General features: G+C 41.5%; 2 protein-coding genes across 8 annotated transcripts; both read right to left on the bottom strand.

Annotated features, from left to right (window-relative positions):
* Positions 1 to 509: 509 nt before the first annotated feature.
* On the bottom strand, positions 510 to 6,438 carry lin7c (lin-7 homolog C (C. elegans)). Its single transcript, XM_086026483.1, has 5 exons — positions 6,194 to 6,438; positions 5,080 to 5,198; positions 4,368 to 4,439; positions 4,091 to 4,300; positions 510 to 3,038 (listed from the first exon to the last, which is right to left on the bottom strand). The coding sequence occupies exons 1-5, from the start codon at positions 6,228 to 6,230 to the stop codon at positions 2,871 to 2,873; spliced, it is 606 nt and encodes a 201-aa protein (XP_085882609.1). The 5' UTR covers positions 6,231 to 6,438; the 3' UTR covers positions 510 to 2,870.
* Positions 6,439 to 9,775: 3,337 nt separating this feature from the next.
* On the bottom strand, positions 9,776 to 22,920 carry bdnf (brain-derived neurotrophic factor). Of its 7 annotated transcripts, none has more exons than XM_086026861.1 (2): positions 22,648 to 22,920; positions 9,776 to 11,197 (listed from the first exon to the last, which is right to left on the bottom strand). In XM_086026861.1, the coding sequence occupies exons 1-2, from the start codon at positions 22,792 to 22,794 to the stop codon at positions 10,358 to 10,360; spliced, it is 987 nt and encodes a 328-aa protein (XP_085882987.1). In that variant the 5' UTR covers positions 22,795 to 22,920; the 3' UTR covers positions 9,776 to 10,357. The 7 variants fall into 7 exon arrangements, with proteins under 7 accessions (XP_085882987.1, XP_085882989.1, XP_085882993.1 ...); XM_086026863.1 differs by lacking the exon at positions 22,648 to 22,920 and adding an exon at positions 22,063 to 22,637; XM_086026867.1 differs by lacking the exon at positions 22,648 to 22,920 and adding an exon at positions 21,848 to 21,931.
* Positions 22,921 to 23,432: the final 512 nt, after the last annotated feature.

Raw genomic sequence — 23,432 nt, 5'->3', positions numbered from 1 at the left:
TGAGGGGGTGAAGGCGTGCCAGGAGGTAGAGTTGGAACGGTGAATTCTAAACTGGTGAATTAAAAACGTTAAAAGACAGTATGGAGATATTATCAGGAACATAGACTCAGGGCCAACAGTAGGGGTGGCAAGGCATTTGGTGGCGGCTGCCTGCCACCCTGTAAAACAGCCTATGCGCCGTTTGTGTTTTGATCAGTTTTTCAGGCAGAAATATCCCGTCGCTAATTATGCATCTTAAATAATGCTTCTCTCAACTCCTAGTCTTCTAAATAAACCTATGTACCTGCATGTAATGAAAGAATGTTCGAGGTGATAAATTATTTCTTTTAATCACAGTGCTGTGCAAAACCGTACGTTGTTCTTGATTTTAGCACAACACCACCACCACCAACAAAAAAGAAGTGTCAACAACCGGGATTGTGAGCAAATCTAATTGAGAAATCTGAAAAACTGTTAAAAATTCAAGCCCGGATCACTGTGTTGGAAGCCACGAACAAAACGTATGACAATAAAGATTAAATCTCTTTTATTTATTTAGCTTTCACTTCGATGACTACATATTACATTCCACATGAATACAACATAGTAAACAAGAAAAAGAAAACACAAACATAACACAATCTACTGGTAAACAACCTTAACAAGCACAACAACAAAAAATTCCAAACATTATCAAAAGCTTCACATGCTGCAAGTTTGCTCTTGGAATTAGAGAGAGCACAAAGACCAGTTGAGATCTGAGAAGGGAGCATTGACGTAGGCCAGTTTGTCTGCAGAGTACTGACATCCAATTTGCTGCCCGAATACAGCTCTACTACACACTCAGCACAGACAGACTCACATTGCCCCTAGATTTTTTTTCCTTAGCAAAAACACTTACAAAAATTGAGAAAAATATCAAAAGAAAGCTATTATAAAAAATACTCTATTGACCGTCCCAACAGGAAGATTGCGTAAAATGGCTAGAGTTGATTGATTCACAACAACGTCAGATGATAAACAGTGACATTCAGTGTGTTAAATTGTGTGAGTAGGGAATCGAACATGCTGCTGTGGGATAAAACCATACAAGCTAAAATATTATAGTATTCCACCAACTACAATATGTACATGGAATGGTGTGCCACCAAAACGAGTCAAGGAGACGGAAGCTAAAAAATGAATGGTCGCGGAAAAGACCCTGAAATTCTCAAAAAGTTTTCTTACTCAAATATATTTCATTGTGCTCGTTGAATGAATGCTTCATATCCAACTTTGCACAGTCTTCTTGGACACATTCTAGATTGACATTCTACATTAAAACAAACTGTTTTGCAGCAAATAAGGACAATTATCCTCAATTTTTAAAAAAAATACTTTGCATAGATTGGCGTGTACATTTCAATTTTTGTGTTCTCGTGAGCCAGACTTTCATACTTATTTGAACAGTTTTTTCCAAATAAGCGTTATGAATATTCGCACTACGTGGGGAAATCAAAATAACATGTAACATCATTCAAATAGTTACAATCATTTTCCTTCACTTGAAAAACAAGTTTGCAAGGCAGTGCTTTGAAATATTGAGCTTGTGTTTGCTATTTCACGAGTAAATAAAAAGCAACTGTTGGTTGAAACTTAAAGCTACACTACGTCATCATTGGTAGCACTGAGAGTGCTTTTTGGAAACAATCACCAGTTAGCAACATTACAAGTCAAGAAGGAATTATCTGAGAATGATATACAACTACAGATGTTGCATTTGTACACATGACAGTCTATGTCAGACATGGATTATTCGTTGGGTGGTAAACATGCTAAAGGTCAAAATCATGAAGAATTCTCAGTGGGACTTTGTGTTGTGAAGCAAGCAAGCTGTTTACAGTTTTAGTGTGGTGTGCTACAAAACCAGTGAACTTTTATATACTGATATTGTGCAGAGGTTGCAGTGTTCTGTATACAGTGTGTTAACATGAGCATATTTGTCGCGTGGCCAAGGTCATTTTTGTTTTATCTTAAAAATAGGAACCATATAATTCTGACGAATAAGGAGACATTCATCCCAACTTTTGATGAGTTTGTTGTAGCATGGCACACCACACCTCAAGAGGGCTAATAGCGCTATAAAACCTTTGCTCATAGAAATCTGCTTCTTTCAATTTTTACATTTATATTTCTTTTTAAACAGGTTGACCACATGGCAAGAACAACAATGAACAATCAGTGGAAACAAAAGAGGGGGGAAAAAACACCCAGTCAACTCATATTCACTTGGTAATTGCAAACTTTCCTTATTAAAAGGAGTTTTGTATTAAGTACCATTCAAACTGCCAGTTCCAAAAGTAATGCACAGGATGTGAGTGAGCTATGCTGACAAATGTGAGCTGAAGTAAAAACTTTCCAAAATGAACTCGTCGCCATCTATAAAAGAGCAAAACTTTCAATGATGAGGCCATTAAGCGTTTCCGCTGCTGTTGCACCACTAGCAGCTGTAATACCGGACAACGCAGCTGGTGGGAACATAATGTTTCTGAAACCTTGTTTGGGACCAAGTCAGACATTTTGAATGGATGTGATTCTATCCATGTTTGTTTTCTATTACGCGACCGTTGTAATACAAAATACAAGCCTGAATCTGTTACCCTGGAGATGGCTGACGTGTGGCAATGTGTGCTGATGCCTTGGCTGTGTTGTCCAGGAAAGTAACCATGGGTGAATTTTTAAATGCCGCTGAAAAGGGCAGAAAGTAAGTACAACATATATACTTTCGTGTGGATCAACTAAAACTATGTGCGTGTATGTTTTTGAGTTGCAATATAAGAAAGAGACCAGAACAGATGGCCTGAAGGCTGGAGGAGGAGAGCCGTAAGAACTGGCGTCGACATGAAACAACCCTACTGGGGATAGTTGTTCTGCTGCCGACGCTTCGCCGACCTCATTTTCTCAAAACGTGACTCCATCTCTTCGAGGACTTTGGGGGTGTACCTCACCACCAGCTTCACTGTGCCCTGAGCTGCTTTAAGTAGTTCCACAGCTTTCTCATGGTGCTCACCTTCCACGCTCTGGGGAGGGAAAAACAAAAAAAACAAACAAAAAAAAAACTGTTAAACAGTTAGGATGCACACTGTATACTGTGCTCCACTTCGGTGTTTTGGCAGAGAAATAAAGGTAATATGGACGAAAGAAAATGCTGGCAAGTAGAAAAAACACACTGTGAAATGTAATATTAAGAGACTTGACATTAGACACGTCACTCATTTGCATTTTTGAGGTGTTCAAAAGCATATTACAGCAAACGGCAAGAAAAAAAGCAGTGAGAGATGAGAGATGGCACAATGTGCTTTATGAATGTATCTTTATTTAGCAATGTCACTGACGCTTTCATGAGTCATCTGCTTGACTTTTGTGCAGAGAGCGTGGGTTCAATTCCCACTCAGTGAGGGTGTAACACGAAGGCTGAATGCTTGTCTGTCTCTATATGTGCTCTGTGTTTGACCGATGACCCAAAGTCAGCTGAGATGGGCTCAAGGAACTCAGTTGACATTTGGTTCACTTCAGCTCAAGTGTGAACGATGCATGGACCAAAACATGGGCTAAGGTTAAAATGACAGTAGAAAGAACTGGATCATGCAAGGATGGCAGAATTGTCCTCTGTTTTGATGTCCGTCTATGTGTTCAGAGAAAAAAAAAAAACATATACTTGAGAGATATACATATACATATATATATATATACACATACATATATATACATATATATATACACACATACATATATTAATACATACATATACACACATACATATATTAATACATACATATACACACATATACATACATATACATACATACATATACACAAACACACATATATATATACACACATATATATATATACACACATATATATATATATATATATATATATATATATATATATATATATACACACACATATATACATATACACATATATACATATCCACATACATATACATATACATATATATATACACTCCGGGGTTCCGGTGCCCAACCCTAAGGGGGACACAGCCGCATATGTGCATGTGTGAAAAAGGATTGGGACTTTTGGGCTGTACAAGATGAGAACTTACCACCCCGTTGACAGAGAGAAGCTGATCACCTCTCTTCAGCCCACCGTGTCGGTCAGCGATGCCTCCTGGGATGATGCGTGAAATGTAAATTGGAGAGTTTTGCTCCTTCCCGCCCATTATGTTGAACCCCAGGCCTTCTTCTGTTTTGGGAAGTTCCACCACACGTGGGTGCGAGTGTCCCTCACTTGCTGCAAAAGCTGCCACGGTTGCCTATAAAATGAAAGTTTTGCTGTTAATACTTGAAATGTATTGTAACACAGTGACTGAATTATTGTACCTTTGCTGTCGCATTTGCTCTAACTTCAGGACTGCTGTTAATGTCCACTGTCTCGTACACATGCTCATAAACCTGTAGAAACAAATTTGACAAAACCTGCAGTGTGTATCACAGTACATACAGTGGAACATCCAATACAAAACAATACTATGTTCGTGTTCAAACAAAATGTTTCTGGAAAAATATGTTAAATCTTCAAATCATCATCATGTGTGACTGTGATACGGGCACCCGAGTCAGAGTCTTTGGTTTTAAGTATCTGCTAATAAAGAGTTCCGATCTGATACCTTAGAAATACATTAAGAAAAAAGAAGAGGGTGCATCAAAATGAACGTTTTCACATCGTCCGTGTCTCCTTGTTGCTTCAAATAAAATTTACGTTTCGATGCACCTTACAGGCAGGCATGTCTGAGTGTGAGTGTGTGTTTGTGTGTGTGCGTGTGCGTGTGTCACTCTTACGCTCACTCTCACTGCTACCCCCTCAAAACAAAAGTAACATTGTGTATTGTAAAACGAAGATGTTAATGTTCCATTTGACAAGCTATGTGACAAGTTTGGGATTATTTGGTCACTTTGTGACCTTTAAACATTGAGGAAAGGAAGATAAACAATCTTTTTGCCCCAATTTCCAATCAGCTGAAAATCACGAGATCGACCCCAAATTCCGATCATTGTGATCGGATTGGGACACCCCTAACTGCGAGTGCCTTACTTCTCTGACAGCATGGCAGAATTCACTCTGTAAAACCCTCTGCAGGGCCTGCAGCTTCTGAGGAGGAACTTCCCCTGTCCTCTGAAGCTTGTCAAGCAGTTCAATGGCACGGTTAATATCTGTCAACAAACAAAACATATGTACCTCAATCAAAACAAAGGTGGTGTTTGAAAAATACTGACACAAGAAGCTTCAACCTATAGAGAAAACCAGTAAACTCTTACAGTACAGAAGCGGACTGCATTCACTTGGGGAAAAAAAACTCAAGATTTTCCCAAGTAATCAATTATTTTTGTTATTTGATTTATTTAGCTTTTCAGGATAATTTTTTTTTGTCCTGAGTATTTTCATTTTCTATTTATGTTAATAATTCACACCCCCACCCTAATTTTCCTGAGTGATTTGTTTTATCATTAATGGAAAATGTTCAATTTCAGAAAAAATATTACAACACAACATTTTTTAAAATGTTTTCTAATCTCAGGGGCGGAAGAAAAAAAAAACAAATATTGTATTCTGAAATAGGGGCAAAAATATCCCCCAAACATAAATAAATACACATTTATGATCATTTGGTAAAATTGCATAATAGACTTTTTGATAGAATTCGGTCAAATATTATCTTTAAAATGATGAATTAACGTGTGTGTGTGTGTTTATATATAATATTTTTATTTGAGAACGCACTGTAGGAGAAGCTGCTAACATGGGTCTCATGTCGGCTTTTCGTGGCTAGCAAAGCAAAGGAGGTGCTCTTACAATCTCCGAAATCCATCCGACCATCGTATTGATTTTTATTGATGCAGCAGCATACGGAATGTACAATTATGATCAATAAAAGTAAACAATGGTTCCTGACGTTAGCCAATTAGCTACGAATCATACACTGTAATATGACGGACGGCGTCTATAACTGAAGTAGCATTCTCGGCTTCCAAATCAGATCCCCCCGAATTGCTAACATCCGTCCATTGCGAATGCAGCTCCATAATTACTACACTACCTCGGCGTAGTTTTTGCAATCGTATGTGTACATGGCTAACGCTAGATTCGGTAAGACGTTCCCATCGGCACAAACATTTCGAAGCTACACTAGCTAGCCAATTAACTTTACCTCTCTCTAGACGTACAGGCTCCCCAAGCGACGCCATTTTCCTGCTGAGACGCTGCTTGATGTCACGCGGATATTACACTGAATGACAACAAAGGGAAACTCAAATTAGTAATCCTCGCTGACGTTATGTGCTCTCAGCCGGGTCGATAAATCAGATTAGCTCAATTAGCAGGCTAGGCTAGCGGCCAGTGTCATGGTGCGTTCAGGTGGCCCTGGAAAACAGAGAAGCTTCAAACACGATACAATTGGTTCTCTGACACTAACTGTGGTTATTTTGCCGGAGCCTATGGGTAATATATCAATTAATTGATAAACTTTTAATACCTTTCCCTTGAATGTGAAGTATCACTTCAACCAAATAATAAATACATAAATTATAGTGTTTGTCCACTGGTTCAGTATTATTCCAGTTAGAGTTTTCTTCTGCTCTTGCCTCCAGTGCAGTACCACTGTTTTTATGGTTTTTATCAAATTGCTCTAATGCACAGGTGTCAAACTCAAGGCCAGATCTGGTCCGTGACATCATTTTATGTGGCCCGCATAGGCAAATCATGTGTGTTGATATGTTTCTTTCAAATTGACTATACTTTTTACACTACAAATGAGATATTGGAAGCATTTGTTACCAATCCCGCCTTTAAAGGTGGGATTGGTAACAATGCTTCCAATATGGAAAACAAAAAACTACTATAGCAGACAGGGAAAGTCTTTCCACAGGGCTGCAATGGAAATCATCATAGAAAGTGAATTAGTTTTAGCTGTACTGACTGTTGTTAAGTATTGTAATCTTTCATTTGCTGTTGAACATCCATAAGTCTGTATGGGTAAAGCTTCATCGCTCTCCATAGCATCTACTGAATCAAGGTTTTGTTGATGCTGGATTCTCGTGCAGTCATCTGTTATAGGTTTTCCCTGTCTTTGCGTGAATGCCTGTTCAAGAAGTTTGATGTTTTCTTCATTGGTGGGAGTAGCAAGGTCAACAACTGATCCTGTTTCGAGAAACTTGCCATCGATAGTGTAACTTGTACTAGAGTATGGGATGGAGCAGTGCGACAGCCATAATGCTTGTCAAACTGGCCCAGAACTGCAGTCGGCCAATGTCATTTGGCGAGCCATGAACCAATACACTACGATACAATTTCATTTGTATAGCGCATTTCACAACCTAGGAATGATGCTTATAAAAACTGTAAAGCTGTCAAACGCTGATGGTCTCATGTTTGTCCGAATGATACATGTATAATTATTATTATCATTATTATTATTATTATTATTATTTTTATTATTATTATTATTATTACAACAACAATGATAATCATAATAATTATCATTATTATTATGATTATTAATATTATTAATATTTTAAGAATATGTCAATGTATTTTAATATGTATATGTATTTTTATATAATAATCATCATAATAAGTATTATGATGATTATTATTTTGTAATCATAATAATTTGGTACAAGTAATGGAGCATGTAAATATCAACTTCAACAGAGAACAATAAACCGTCCATATAGACTATTACGCCATCGGTAGCTGCATGTCTTGTTATTGCTGTGCAGATAACAATAATCCATATGTAGCTGAATATCTCTACACGGCTCTGCAGACCATTTTAAATCACAGCAAGTCAGGTTCTCAGTATGAGAGTAAGTTAGCAACCAATCTTCGAAAACTTACCTTAAGTGTGTACCTTGCATAGGTACAATGAGATGTACATCTTGAAAGCCTTTTCAAGATCACTCTTGGATAACTTGGGAAATTTCCAGCAGAAAGAGCCAACCGCAGGTTCACATGTCACTGAACACCGATCTCAAGTGCTGCATGCAGAGCCAGGTTATTTGGGGATCTTGATGCCCCAAATGCAGCTGTTGCTTGTATTGGAGCTACTGTGCATGTACAACTTGTAATTAGAGTCTATAAGTAAAGATTTTTGCACCCCATACCTGAAATACGAAATGAACAAAACAACTTTTCTCATAATAATTTTCAAATTATTTTTTAGTTTATTTTTCTCACGTGTTCTTCCTGAGTGGCGGGGTGGCTCCCTAGCGCCCTCTATTGACACTACAATGCCTATGTATAGTACATATTTTGCTCAGTCCTCTAGATGAGGATGGCTCCTTCTTCAAGTTACCTGCTGGATTATAAGGGTTTTTACTGTTCTTAATATTGAGCAGAACTGCCTGTTAGCAGGTGATAACCCTTTCTGTCATGGTTTGTTTTGCTTAAACCTGAAACATGTTCCCCACATTATTCTAACTAACCAGCAAACTATCTTGGTAAATTTTGATGGACCCATTTAAAAACAGTGCTCTGTTCTCTGTTCTTGGAAGTTTTCTTCAGCAGTTTCCCACATTTCAAAAGTCACGTTCCAGTCCTCTTCAGGGATTTCACTTCCCTTAAAACAGTGGTGAAGAAAATTGAGGTGTGAGTGTGGCATGCAAACAACTGACCTAGCATGTACGTGTGTAAATTGGGATATTTTCACTTTGTGTACGAGCATCCTTTTGTCTAAATTGTGAACAGTGTGTCAGTTAGAAAGAGGTAAAGAAAAGAATTTTGATGAAAAGATGTTGAAGGGAATGAAGCTTTGGCAACCTTTCACCTCAGAAAGCAGACAAGTCGGTTTCCTTCAGATCTTTGTGATTGTACAACTCAATGAATGCCCCGATGACTGATCTTTTGTTGAAGACATCATGATGGGATTCACTAATATTGAACTGTTGGTTTTAATGAGCACAGATGTATGGGTGGTTGAAAGCCTTTAAGTATGTGTCAAGAGCACCCGGAGCCTACTTGCACACGTCGAAACTTGAACGTGCAGGCTCGTTTTCTCGTGAAAGTGAGGATGACTGTATTCCCCCGATTGTGGGATTATGATGTAGGTTGAGCGGCAATAAAGGCTGCGCCTGTGAACATTTGTCAATGAGTGTGACACTGCTGTTTTATATTTCACCAATTTCTCTCTCTCAATCACTGAATAAACCCCAAAGTTGCAAGCACCCTCCTGATCCTGACATGTTTCATCAGTAGGCTACACTTGTATGTACTGTGAGTCCCGACTCGAATTACTGCACACAAATTATAATCTTGAACCGTTGGTCATTTCGTAATGTCTTGGTCAATTTGCCGACTAATTGATGTGTTTAATGTGCTTCACGATTTGTGCATATAACTAAAAGTAGAAGGTTGAAACTTTATCAACATTGGTTTTGTTTTTCAGTTGCCTATAGTCATTTTTATTTCTTCAAATATTTCAGTTTAATATTGCAAACAACTTCACAACATACAAAATGAATAATATTAACCCAGAAACATGTATATATATATATATATATATATATATATATATATATATATATATATATATATATATATATATATGTATATATACGTATACATATATATGTATATATATATATATATACATATATATATAAATATATATATATATGTATATATATATATATATATATATATATATATATATATATATATATATATATATATATATATATATATATATATATATATATATATACATTTTTTTCTAATATATATCTTTCTCTGGTGGGAATAAAAAAATAAACAGCAAAGCTTTGACAACAGCACCTTGACATAGTATGTAATCCCAACATCATATACCTTGAGAAGTTTAGAACAGTAAACAGATAAATTACTTGAGAGGAAAGTTGTTTTCCGCCGAGTATGTAAACGGAACGTTTTTTGGTCAGCCTCTTACCATTTTTTTGTAAGTGGAGAATTTCTCAATTCACAATTGAAGCAGCATGCAAGCTTTTGAAGATGGAACTGTCCTCTCTCTCATTCCTTGCCTGTTTTTTTCCCCCGCTTCATTTTGTAAATCTTGGCAACATAAACAAATCACAATGTCTTGAGGAATGTGATATAGTAATTTAAAGTGGGAGCAAATGACTGATCAGATTTTTTTTAATCGTTTACAAGGTCATGAATATGTTCAATAAATAGACTGTTATATCACTTTTACTGTATAAACTTCATCTTTTTTTTTACATGCAGTCCATAAAATGTTCATTTGACGGAATAATTTACCCTGTTATGTATATATACAAATAGATATTTTCTCTGTATTCTCTTTTTTAAACTCTTCAATAAAATCTATACATTTTATACACTATCTCCCTCTTTTAATGGTCAGTGTGCATACACAGGAAGTGTCTATCCGTATAAAGCGCCAGCCAATCTTCTTTTTGTTATCCATGGTGAGAGCTCGCACGTAGGACTGGGTTGTCCTGCATTGGGAGTTATAATGCCGCTTGTCTATTCCTCTGCAGCCGTCCTTCGTGTACCCCATGGGGTTGCATTTGGTCTCGTAAAAGTATTGCTTCAGCTGGCCATTGGGGACGGGAACCTTTTCCATGACGGTAACCGTCTGCCCCGACATGTCTATCGCCGTCTTTTTATCCACCGCTGTCACCCACTGGCTAATACTGTCACAAACGCTGAGCTCCCCACGTCGCGAGGGGTCAGAGTGTCGCCGCACTCTCATGGACATGTTAGCAGCATCCAGATAGTTTTTGTATTCCTCCAGAAGAAAGAGCAACGGCGGCTCCAAAGGCACTTGGTTGCTGATCACCACCCGCGAGTCGTACATGTCGACATCCTTGCTTTCTGCGGCCGCGGCCGAAGCCAGACCCCCACCTGCCTGGCGCTTATCTGCCCCCTGTCCCATCTGTGCCGCCTCTGCCTCGCCCTCCACCTCCAGCAGCTCCTCTATCACCTGCTCAAAGGTGTCTGTGAGCGAGGGCATCCCACGCTGGCCCGGCCCGCCACCACTCTGCGGAGTCCCCCGGCCTCTCGCGACCGTCGCGGCGGCGGCGGCGCCCAGGTAGCCTTCCGTCCGATGGCCCTGCATGCCTGGGGCGTCTCTCAGGGGCGCAGCTCTCATGCAACTGAAGTATGAAATAACCATAGTAAGGAACAGGATGGTCATCACTCTTCTAACCTGGTGGAACTGGAAGGACAAAGAAAGACAAGAGGGAAGGGAGGGGACACCCGGCTAGTTAGTGGAGAGCATTTGGAATGACGTGAGTTAGCTCATCATTGTGAGTCATAATGCAGCACGTAAGCCTCCCCTGATATTTGTAGGTTCAGCAAATGTTTGGAACCACTCTGATATCAGCAGTGTTCTGTCAGCGGCTCCCGAGCGTTTGTAAACCGGGATCATCCTTTTCATATGTGAGGCTTGGCTTTGATTCTTATTTGTTGGCATCAATTCACCAAAGCTGTGCTCAACATCACAGAGGCCCCTTATACCAAAGATAGCGAGTGACTGCAAATAAGCGCTTTGTGTGTTGTATTTTTACTGTACTATTTAGAACTCTCGGAGGCAATCACAGGCGGAAGCAGGCCTTGTTTGATCTTTCAGCAAAAAGTAGCATTTTGAACACCTGTGGCTTTGTTTGTCAGCGCGATTAACCCCAAACTGCATACGTTTCTGGAGGTGTGATGCGTCAGCAGATCAGAAGCCCCTTCAATTTATTTGTAAATCCAGAAGATGGCCGTCATCATTTCCCGAGCCACAAAGTAGCCTATGAAGTAACAGAGGGGCCGACAAACAAAAAGAAGGCATTTTTGCGAGAGGGAATTTTTTTTTTCTTTCTTGAAGCTTTTTGACTCATGCTGGATGTGTTTTCCCCCTGCGCCAGACAAAAAAAGCTATGGTCCCATCATTTTATGTCACCCTCAGCGTAAGATGTAGAAATCACTGTTTTTCGCATTTGAGTGTGGCATCACCACTACCGTGTTATTGTCAGGGCCCACGCTGCGATGAGGTTGGACAAACACAAATACACTACAGCACTTGCTTTTCTCTCGACAAACACAATCGCAGTTTGTGTTTTGTGTCTGAACCTCCAAACGATTTCTGAATTTGGGATTATGTTAGTTCTGGACTAACATAATATAGACAGTCATCATCATCATATGACTGAAGACTCGGGAGTGATGCGTTTAGCCAACTCTGGAAAGAAAATTCTCATCGCAAGTGAGAACTTTGCTGAGAGCAGGTGCATGACTCCAGAAGTCTCCAGGCTGAACCCAGCAGGACATGACTGACTCAAAAATGTGTCATCTTCGCTACCCTGGAAGGTGCCAATCTTTACACTGACAAGATGATTAAACCGTGCTAGGTGTCACTCCAACACTATGCACATGCCAATGAAGGACAGAATAATCCTTACACTTTTAAGAAGACGGAAACAACACGGTACCCGATAACCAGCATTCCAAATGAGCTGATTTAGAACAACAACGAAAAAACGTGTCTGTGAGTGCACTGCGCATGTCCCAACTTTATACGGTAAAACGTAAAGAACAAACACTCCCGCCTCCTCTCAGAGTGGACACAAGGGCCTTTACCGTAAAGAAGGAGCAAACCCCGCCTTAAAGGCATTTGTTTTCTTCTTAATTGGTGTCTGGGGCTGCAATTAAACAACACCGGTGACGGCCATAGAGATATCTCCTCTAAAAATAGATGTGCTGGGAGTCTCCCAGTCTATTCAGAATATCACATCCTTCTTCCTAATGAGCCACTCATTCCCCAAGCTCAGGGACGCGCTCGTCCACAATGTGTGTGTGCTCAAGGAGGATGTACTGTATAGGGAGGGGCCGGCTCGTAAGGAGATCGGAGGTACTTTTCCCCCCTCTCGCCAATTAAAACAACAATAAGGACAAAGAACGGCGTAAGTAGCAAATTCATATCCATGAAACGTAATTACATGCTAAACCGCACAGATTAAGCCCTCATTACAGTTTGGATTCCTATCAGGAGCCGTACGTGGGCCTTCCCAGCACAGAAAAACATGCTGGTTTACGGGATGGATGCCAGTCACGAGCTTTACGTGTAGGATGCATTTAGGCTGATATTATTATCAGCACTGCACACAAATGGCTCCACTTCCACATCAAGGAAATGACGGGAGAGGGCTGATTACTGTTAGGCGTCAAACTTCATGCTGGAAATGGTGCAGACAAAGTGCTGCATCTTCCGTAACCGACCACAGGGGTAATATTGCAGCAGCAGGGGGTGGAGAGAGTGGCAGCGTCATTTCGCAGCATAACAACCACAGATGACGTCTCTTCCAGGTCTCCACAGGGGAGAGAATGGAGAGGAGGAGGTTGCTGGTGGTAATGCCACTCAACAGCGTGCAATTGCATGCAATTCCCCCAGGTATCCTCACACCGGGAACAACAAATGATTGTATTTATATCTCTGTGATTTCCTGTTTCCATCAGGACGATCAATATGGCTTATGTTCTCAATCAACATCCTGTTAAAATGCAATAAAGCCAATGCCAATCATTTAATTGCTGTGGGACCGGCGGAGAAATAGAAGCAAGATGTTACGCGCGCTGCAGGATTTTCACAGTTGTGCTGGTGTGTTAAACACAATCAGCAAGGAAGGATCCAAATGTTCTCCAGGATTTCTCGCTGGATCTCATATTGGATCTCGTTATATTTGCCCGTTGTTTGATGTACAGTACCTCGATTCAAGGCGATTGATTTGCGTCCACTAATGAAGTCTCGGCCGTCGTGTGTCACGAGAGACGTCATTTCCTTGCATCCATCCCTCCACCCAGACAGATGACATGGAGCGGAGGGACACAAAGGCCTCAATAACCGCTGCTCAAGCACGCTTTTATGCGCGGCGACACGCCTCGAGCATGAAGTAGACAGAACAATGCGAGCAGGTGAGCGGTGCGGCCTTTGGACGTCCACACGCACCAAATGACCACCTGTTCGTCTGCTTTGAGGGCACGGCCTGTAAGGCTGCCATATGTAACTTAGTCTCACATGTATTCTTTGCGCCAGGTGGGGATTACAGAGATAAATACCTCATATGACGGATGATGAAAAGTTTGTAAAGCACATGAAAGGACTAGCATTCCTTGTGATTATTAACCAGGCGCTAATGTACCTTCAGTCTACTTTTTGGCATCCTCTGGCCCCATAGGAAAATGTCACTACGAGAGATAAACATTGGATCGTACTGTATAGCAACATTTGTTATCTGTCATGCCTTGCTTGTGTTTTGCACACTTTGTTCAATTCCTCAACAACCTTGCCAAGTGGAAGTGTTTACCAAGCAGCATGTTTGGTCACGTCCAACGCGCACAGACCTCAATGCCAAATGCTCAGCTATAATAACAGTGGAAAACAAACATGCGCACATGATATTAGATTTAGGACACCACTTGTGTTCCATAATAGGGAGCTGTAAAAAAGCTAATCAACCTGTCAATGCTAATGGCTGACACATGTGGAAGATTGCTGCATGTAGATCTGTTTTTAATCTGACATTTCAGAGCGTATTTAGCAATACACCTCAGAACCAACCCTTGTCCACTGCGCATCGAAGCCAAGCATTTAAGCAGCTGCTTTCTGCGCTGTGCTGTCCTAAACAGTCGCTTAACCTCCCACATTGCATGCATCAGATTCTTGGATATTGATTCGGAGCAAGCAACTCCATTACAAAAAAAAAGTAATATGCTGACCGATGTCAGATCTGCTTCAAATTCGATCAAAAGCGTTCATTTGAACCCAGAAATCAGCATGGAGAGTGCTGCACAGATTTTGAAATTGGGGCACTGCAGTTTACAACTTTGTACACTAGATGACGCCCAAGACCGTAAAATATTTGCAAGTTTGAGGTTTACCCTCATCTCCCAGATAGATAGATAGATAGATAGATAGATAGATAGATAGATAGATAGATAGATAGATAGATAGATAGATAGATAGATAGATAGATAGATAGATAGATAGATAGATAGATAGATAGATAGATAGATGGATAGATAGATAGATAGATAGATCAGTCAGTAATTTGAAGACACCGAGGGCAAACACAACACCAAGAAGTGGACCAAAGTGGCCGGTGTAGCTTTGGTCTCGGGTTTCCCATAGTCTTAATGAGTGATGAGTCCATCAGAGTTGTTTCCCCATTCGAAACTAATTTGTTATTGTCCCTTTTTACATATGCGAATTTTAAAAATGACTTATTGTGGGAAAGGGTAATGCCCCTGATTCTGCTCACAACTTGTAGTTGCTAGTGTACAGGGTGTTCAATTGCGATTGTTTTAATAGAGAAGGGCGCTAAATTGTTACAACTCAAAGAATAACTAGCTCAATACTTGCAGCGGTGAAACACGCGCCTTACTTTTGTGTTAGATTACACAAGTCAGGCTTTGCTCTCCTTTGGAAACCCAATCAACATAATAAGTCCGTTTTTTTATTAATGAACAGCAGGATAAGATTACCCCTGCCTGTCCACAGGATAACGAGACTTGATGGGGCTATTGTAGACCCACAACACACAAACCAACAACTTTTTAAAATGTTATTTTAGATACATAGCTCAGCATCATCCAACAAAGCTACAAAGAAATTGCGAGAGAAACATACCTTGTGCTGCCCAGTCGTAAAACAGACCATTCAACAGGACAGTGTCATCTGGGCTGTCCTGGACCAACTCCAACAACTGAGTAATTTAGACTTTAGCGTTACTTTTCCTCTCCGTGCCCTCCTGACAAGCTTCAGGATAACTCTTCAGGTTTGGAGCAAATACGTTAAATTATTGATGGTGGAAATTGCATGGGTGAGGTCATGCACTCCCATGGCTGGACGGCTCCGGTGGAGATGGTGTGTGAAAGCCGAGTTGTCGCCTGCATGCCGCCGCAGCAGCAGCAGCTGAGGAAGAGGAGGAGGAGGAGGAGGACGAGGAGGAGGAGGAGGAGGAGGAGGACGAGGAGGAGGAGGAGCAAGCCAGTGGCGGGATGAAGACAAGACAAGAGAGTCGTGGGGCTTGGAATGGGGAGCTTGTGTGGAAGTCGACCAACTTTACTACACGGAGATGACGCTGCAACATGTGACCAGCGGCTGCCTGGCTGACTGCTCGCTCGCCTCCGACTCCCGTTTAAACAGCCCCGGAGGCGGAACTATTAGTGCGCCCTCACTGCGCATCTTGTCGTTTTTGTTCGCGCGCATTCCGTGCACACCACACCCACGCCATTATGTCTGACTATATATATTTTCCATAGTATATATAGAGCACGCGCGCGCGCGCGAGTGCGAGCGCGAGCGCGAGCGCGAGGCCTCCTTGCTTCCGTGTTTTGCCCACCAAACATGGTGGCGCATTTCTTAAGGGCTGTGCGTCAGCGTGCAAGTCGTGACCCAACGCGCAGACGTGCGACAATCAACGTGTAGCCTGCATTTATTTATTTGTTCACGAGCAACGCTATACATATTCGCGTCGACGTTAAAAAAAAAAAAGTTTTTCCCCACTGCATCTCCAGCTAGAATCGGAATCAAACACAACATGTCAACAGAACACTGGCGTCTAACAAAAACATCTACTTAGAGAAAGTACGTCAGCCTTGCTTATTGAAGTAATTAAGCCGTCATTAAAGACACACGTTTGCATCACAGTTTTTATATATATATATATATATAATATAATATATGTATATGATATATATTATATAATATATGTATATTATATGTGTATATGGCCAAAAGCTAGCTCTCACATTTGTTTAGAATGTATTGAGCAGGTCAAGCCTTTGACCACGCGGATGTTGAAATTGATGAATAGCTATAATGGGGAAACAGCATCTCATTATCCTTTGTGACTGGTCCAGTGCAAAGATTGGTAGTGATTTGTTTGCTGTATGACCAGCACAATTCTTCCCTGCATTGGCTTATGTGCTGGGGAGCTTCTATTTGGCATGCAGCAATATAGGAGTGGATGCTCACACCTGCCTAATGAGTCAGCCCCACCTCCAACACACCCAGGGACATGCCAAGATAGATATAACCCTCCCCGAAGGCCCACAGGTGAGGGCAAACTTTGGATGGCAAAGGCTTGCACCAGCAATCACTGAGGGACTTGACTCCAGCGAGGACAAAAAAAAGCACAATGTTCCAAACAAGTAATTCATAAATAAATCACTTGCCATCTCATTAGAAGCAAAAACAACAACACAGTCTCTCTCTCTCTCTCTCTCTCTCTCTCTCTCTCATTTGTGCAAATGCAGCACAACTGAAGCCGGTGTAGCAAGTGGAGTCTTTTGGCTTGCAAGCAGCGTCAGAGGCTTTAGGGACTACTTTTCTGAATGAATTCAAAATAATGTGTGATAAATGGAGGCAACAAAGAGCTCCAAGCTCAGAGGGATGTTTGAGGCCTGTGTTAAAGCAACCTGGAGTCCTTCTGAAAACCAAGCCACTATTTCATCCGCACCGTGGTGTTCGATTTCTGCAGGTTTAAGATTTCTCAGGAACAATGACTTCAAACGGTCTGGGGCGTATGGATGAACATCTTTTGTTTTTAGGGCAGGAGGGGGCAGGGGGTGTACATGGCTCAGGTTTTAATCGAGCCGTGTTACAAACATGTGATTTGCATTTACTCTTCTCTCTTGCTTAACGTCTTCCATGTTTGTGCAGTACAGAAAAGAAAAACGTGCATAACCTTTCTTATAGTTTCTGCTGCCAAATGCAGAGAGAGACTGTCAGTCTGCACTGCTGATGGCTTCATTCAGTCAGCAGCCTTGTGCAAGACAGGAACTGCGTAACATGGACAAGGGGGAAATGACATTTAAGAAATTGTCATTTTCACTGGGGATAAAGGAAGGAGATGAGAGCACTTGGATCAAAGTAGTACATCCCTCCTCGAGCCGAGCTGAGAAAACACTGTGTAAGGTTAGATGACGTCAAACATTGAGGGTGGGCTGCGGACCACTTGGGAAGCCTTTTAAACAGTGAACTCGGGTTCTTCAATAGAATGAGACACTGGGATGAGGAGGTAATGCAATCTCTCCTATGATGACAATACCTTCATTATAACAATGAGCGAGAGGCAACAGTCATTTATACCCCTTCTCGGTGTCTGTAATGACAGTGCAGTATATATATATATATATATATATATATATATATATATATATATATATATATATATATATATATATATATATATATATATATATATATATATATATATATATAAAGCCGAAAAAAACGTGTATCCCTGTTGAAGAAGCACAGATCTTCTTGAAGGAACTTGTTTAAGCAAGCCTGTTAATTGGATGAAGGTGATGGTGATGAAGGTGATGACGCCGATGACTAAAAGCGGCAGCGGTGGCGGGGCATGGTGCCTTCATTGCCATCATGATTAAGATGATTATTCCTTGCTCTAAATATATCGTGACGTCCGCCTGCAGCTGTGTGGAGATTTCCGCCATCTATAGTCTAAAATAATCGATTGCCCATTTCTTATTTATATCGTGTGCACGAGGGAGCCGACAGTTTTTTTTTTTTTTATAATTAATGAATGAGAAACGGACCGGAAAGGAGGCAATGTGCGGTGGAAAAGGGGGGGTCTGTTGCCATTAAAATATTACAAGATAAATACAAACAATTTGAATAAATCCTTTAAAGAACACGAATTGATCGAAATAAGACAAAGGCCAAATCGGACGTACACAAGCCAGCTATAGGAATTAAAATCAAAACGTTAATGGTGCTTTTTCGTTAAATGAATAAAGCCAAGCGAAACAATTTGATGTGAATTTTGACGCCCACCACAACTCTGCAGCGAGAGAGAGAGAGAGAGAGAGAGAAAGGGAGAGAGAGAGGGAGAGAGAGAGAGAGAGAGAGGAGATTCTCAGTAAAGATAACGCGTGTGTCCGCGTGCGCACGTCGACGCACGCCCGCACACACACGCGCGCAGCCCCATTTATGGACTGATCCGCTGACGTACATTGCAGAAAAGTGCTATAAAAAAACCTTCATACATACAAAGTGTGTCGTGCCACCCCACAGACCCCTCCTAACCCGCCTCCGCTCATCCCTCCTCCTCCACCCAACACGCCCACGCCCACACCATAATCCCACGTCTCAGTTGAGAAAAAAAAAAGCTATATATTGCAACATGTCCAGAAAGGCACGCATTTTGCTTATGATTTTTTTTAATGCAATTAAATCACAGACATACGCAAAATATGCAAAATACGAGTCACCTTATGGCAAAAATTAGATTAAACGTCACAGTTGATTTCACCCCCGAAAATAGTAAAGTCAACTCAAAGCTTCCTTGTAATTATTTTCAATTCATTTTTTGTAAGAAACTTTTTCTTATTTATGAACCCGAAACGTGACTGCTGTGACGTGACATTTATTAGCGACGTATTATGAACGTTACGAATAATGTGATCTTTTCTGCACGGACAAAATGAGCATTAATAAACAGAATATGATCGGCGCACGTTGCGGCGGCGAATAAAACGAGCGAGGAAGCCTGCGGACAAGTTCCGTCATTCAAATACAATTCTAGACGAACGTGAGAACAAATTCGTTTTTGTACTATATTTATTGGAACACATGCCGCGCGAAAGATGACTGTTTATTAAAACAGGACTGACTGTGGGCGTTGGGGCTTTTCTCTCCTCGCAATTGCTTCGTCTTGGATCAGAACATCTTAAATCTTTCACCGGAGGAGGAGGAGGAGGGAAAAAGACAAGAGATGGAGAGAGGGAGTGAGACGAAGATGGGGAGTGGAAATTGACAATTTCCAACGCTTCTCGAGCGATTTTCGTGAGAACGAAGCACTTAAAAGTGGCGATAGTATCAATCTGTCAGTTTCAAGTGTCAGATTATTCGAATTCCTTATTTTGGAGGGGGATCCATGCTACCGCACAAGTGCATACGGAGACATGTTATTTTTACATCACATCTGTCAGTGACGTGTTCGGGCCACGCCCATATTTAATTATATTTCACAAGAAAAAAAAATCTTTGCAATACATTTAAAGAAGTTCTACGAGAGGACGTGAGCACGATCGATATATTTTTGTTTGGAGTGTTATTCCTGTGCAGCTTGCGGTTGTGGCATGCACCCAAAAAAAAAAAAAAAAAAAAAAAAAAAAAAAAACGAGGGTGGTAGTAGAGGAGCAGGTGAAGCGAAAAGCACCTTATGAATGAAACCGTGGAGCGGTCGTAGTAAAAACACAAGTGATTTGATGGCGATGACGGGAGGGGTGGGGGCCGGGGGTGGGGGTGGCGGGGTAAAGCGTATAGGGCTATATTTGGACCGATAACATAATCCACAAACAGCAAGACAAAACATTAATGTAGCCGCGTCAAGCATGTATAAAAAAGCACGTAGGAAAAAAAGGGAAGATGGCAGCTTCTTGTTATCACGACTACTACATTATTGTTGTAGCACAACCAAGGATCAGTCCTCCGGTTACGGAGCAGGATGACTGGATCACTGCAGCGTCTTAGTTCCCATATCGGGAGCATGATTAGGCATAACGCAACCATTACGCACATTGTGTTGCAGCAAGACAGCTTCGGAAACTCCAAAGCTTCATAAAAGAAAAGCTCGTTTTCAATAAATGATAATGGAGAAATCTCAATCGAGACATTTCCCAAGACTTAACGCTTACATGCGAGCCTTTATTCTTGTCTGATGCATTCATTGTCGTTACTAAAGAGCAGACATTTGATCAGCTGGAGTTATTTCGGTGACTAATGCCGGCAATGCAGGCGAGGATGCAGGCTGCATGCTGTGCTTAAAAAGCCCAAGTTTGTTGGAGAAAAGCCCGCAAAGACGACAGCAACAAAAGAGTGATATGGAAACAATGGATTGGGCTCTTACCTTTACAAAGGCTGACAACCACTATGTGCGTGGTTAGATTTCCGCGACCAACGCTTGCATGTCCCAAAGTTTAAACGCAGTGTGTGTGGGGGGGAGGGGCGGGGGGCTTAAAGGTACTGACAATTTGCAGTGCAAAAAACAAAAACAAAAAAAGCAACAAAAAAAAAAGGGGGGGGGGGGAACACCAGACAGCCTAACGTTTCAACTTTGACAAAGCTCGACAAAAAAAAAAGCACATGCGCCTTTCTTTACCACCGCCCCCCCAACTCCTCTCTCCCCCGTTTGCATTTTTTTTCTCTTAATCTTGTTTAAAAGACAACAGGCTCTCCGAGAATAAGCTTACCAAAAGTTGGAAAAACAATCCCAGGTTTGGCAAAGGGGGAAAAAAGAGAGTTGGCGCCCACCGTGTGCGCGTTTAGTCCATGCACAGCTCCGGTGCCTCTGTCCAATGTGCTGAAAGCATCACACAGCCTGGGCAACTACAGTATGAGGGGCCACGGAAATATCTGGATACTTTTGTTGAGTGCCCACTTAAAAAAAAAAAAAAAAAAGAAAAGGAAAGAAAAGAAAAAAATGCCTCTGCGCTTGTCACGTGTATTTCCCCTCTCTTGCAAAACCAATCATGTTAATATTTGATCACATGTCGGGTGGACATTTCCTTCCAGATAGCGGCTCCTATTAATAAAAACAAAACAAAACCAAAAAAAAAAAAAAAAAAAAAAAGCCGGTGCACGGTGCAGTCGCTTTGTTTAAAGCCACCTTTAAAAGATAGCATACCCACTGAGCTGGAGCTCTCGCGTCTCACTTAAGCGGCACGTGTTGCTTTAAAAGAACATACATTCATGTCTGTCTAATAAAGCCCCTCACTGGGAGCATGCACGACCCTCCTGGAAGTCTCAGTAAACGCGCACGGACAGCCGTTGTCATGTATTCCACGGTTGCCTTACCTTCCTTGGTGTAGCCCCAAAACGCCACACAATATTTTTTTTTCCCCCCACACAAGCTTTGTCAACATGAGCCTCCAGCTCACAACCGAGTCTCGCTTGTACTGTAGCGACTTTGTCAAGTAGAAGCCATCCAAGCTCTGGCGGCAGTGCAGCCTTAAACAACAAACACGACTATTTTTACCCCGAGAAGGCTGTGTTTCCAAACGTTGACTTACCATTTTGCCCCCTACGCTGTCCCGGAGATAGAAGTGTCTTAATATCCACTCACTCCAACAGATGCTGGTAGGTAATGTGTCTTGTTTGAAGTCATCATATGAGAAGTTCTGCTGTGCTCAGTAGATCGCTCAGTAGATCGCCCACCACTTCGCTGACTTATGAATCTAATAACCCTTCGCAATATCGCCGTGCTTAAACTCTCTTAGGCAAAAACAAAAAAAAAAACCCCACCTTGGTCGCTCTACGGGAAAAGACAAATAATCAACAAGAGCGACTTGTCAGAGAGAAGCTTGCACACACAGACGCAACACAATCGCCCGGACAACGCCATTCTAGGGGCTCTTACGTGATTGAAATAAGCCCCAGCAAGTAGGCAACTTTATGACGGGGACTAGTTCCTGACTGGGGGGCTCCTTGACTGGCTCACAGCTGTCAAACGCAATCGAGCAGTACGTGAGCTCAGACGTACCACACTTGTCGGACAAATGTCCGTGCAGGCCTATTGCGCTTTCAGAATTCACATCAACATTCCATTTGGAGCGCCCGCATAACTTGTTGCTTGCTCAGAGCCAAATCATACTTACGTTGCCTCTCGCACCGACACGATCGAAATTCCCCCAAACCCCCTGCAGAAGAGTTCTACTCTGAGAATTTGAAAGCCCGGAACGACACTTTTGGATGAGGATTATGCGGAAGTTCAAAGGCGAAATGTGTTTTGAGTAAAATTCCATCAGTTGCGGTGCCAACACCGAGCCATCTGATTGTTATGCAGTGACGAGGCGCTGTGCTCGCAAGCCATGCCCCAAATGTACTAAGCAACATGAGTAATAGGTGAGAATTGCCTGAGTCGATGCCAGAACGCAAAACTTTCTTAAAGTGTCTGTGTCATTCGTGTGGTTTAAATGACTTTTATTAATTTTTTTGGAAGGGGGGCGGGGGGCATCATAGTCGGAGGAAATCACACTGCATGGTTGGTGCATGCTGTATACTGGAACCTGTAGGCGTCTGAAAGAGACAATAGCGGCAATGTGACAACTCATTGGACACTTTTGTCACAAACAAGAATCAAAGCAGGATGCCATTCCGAGCATAGCTGCCTGGACGACGAGCACACGAATCCAGGAAAGCGTCTTAAAAAGCAGCGTGCGATGAGGGTCATTATGATGATGTGCTCAGGATATGAGAAGAAACTCATCTTTTTTAACATCACTTTAAAGCAGCCAGTCAATGAAAATAAGCAGCCTACAAATGTATCATTGATGTAGCATTATTTAAAATACGATGATCCAAATTTAAACACTGGGGATTCCACCAAAACAAAGTATTAGTGTTACCTGGGGTATTGTTGTCATCCATTTTATTTTCTAAA

Source organism: Filicampus tigris, chromosome 3, assembly GCF_054856515.1.
Source record: "Filicampus tigris isolate MCC_2025a chromosome 3, RoL_Ftig_1.0, whole genome shotgun sequence".
Classification (NCBI taxonomy): Eukaryota; Metazoa; Chordata; class Actinopteri; order Syngnathiformes; family Syngnathidae; genus Filicampus; species Filicampus tigris.
This window is presented reverse-complemented; position numbering and strand designations above follow the sequence as displayed.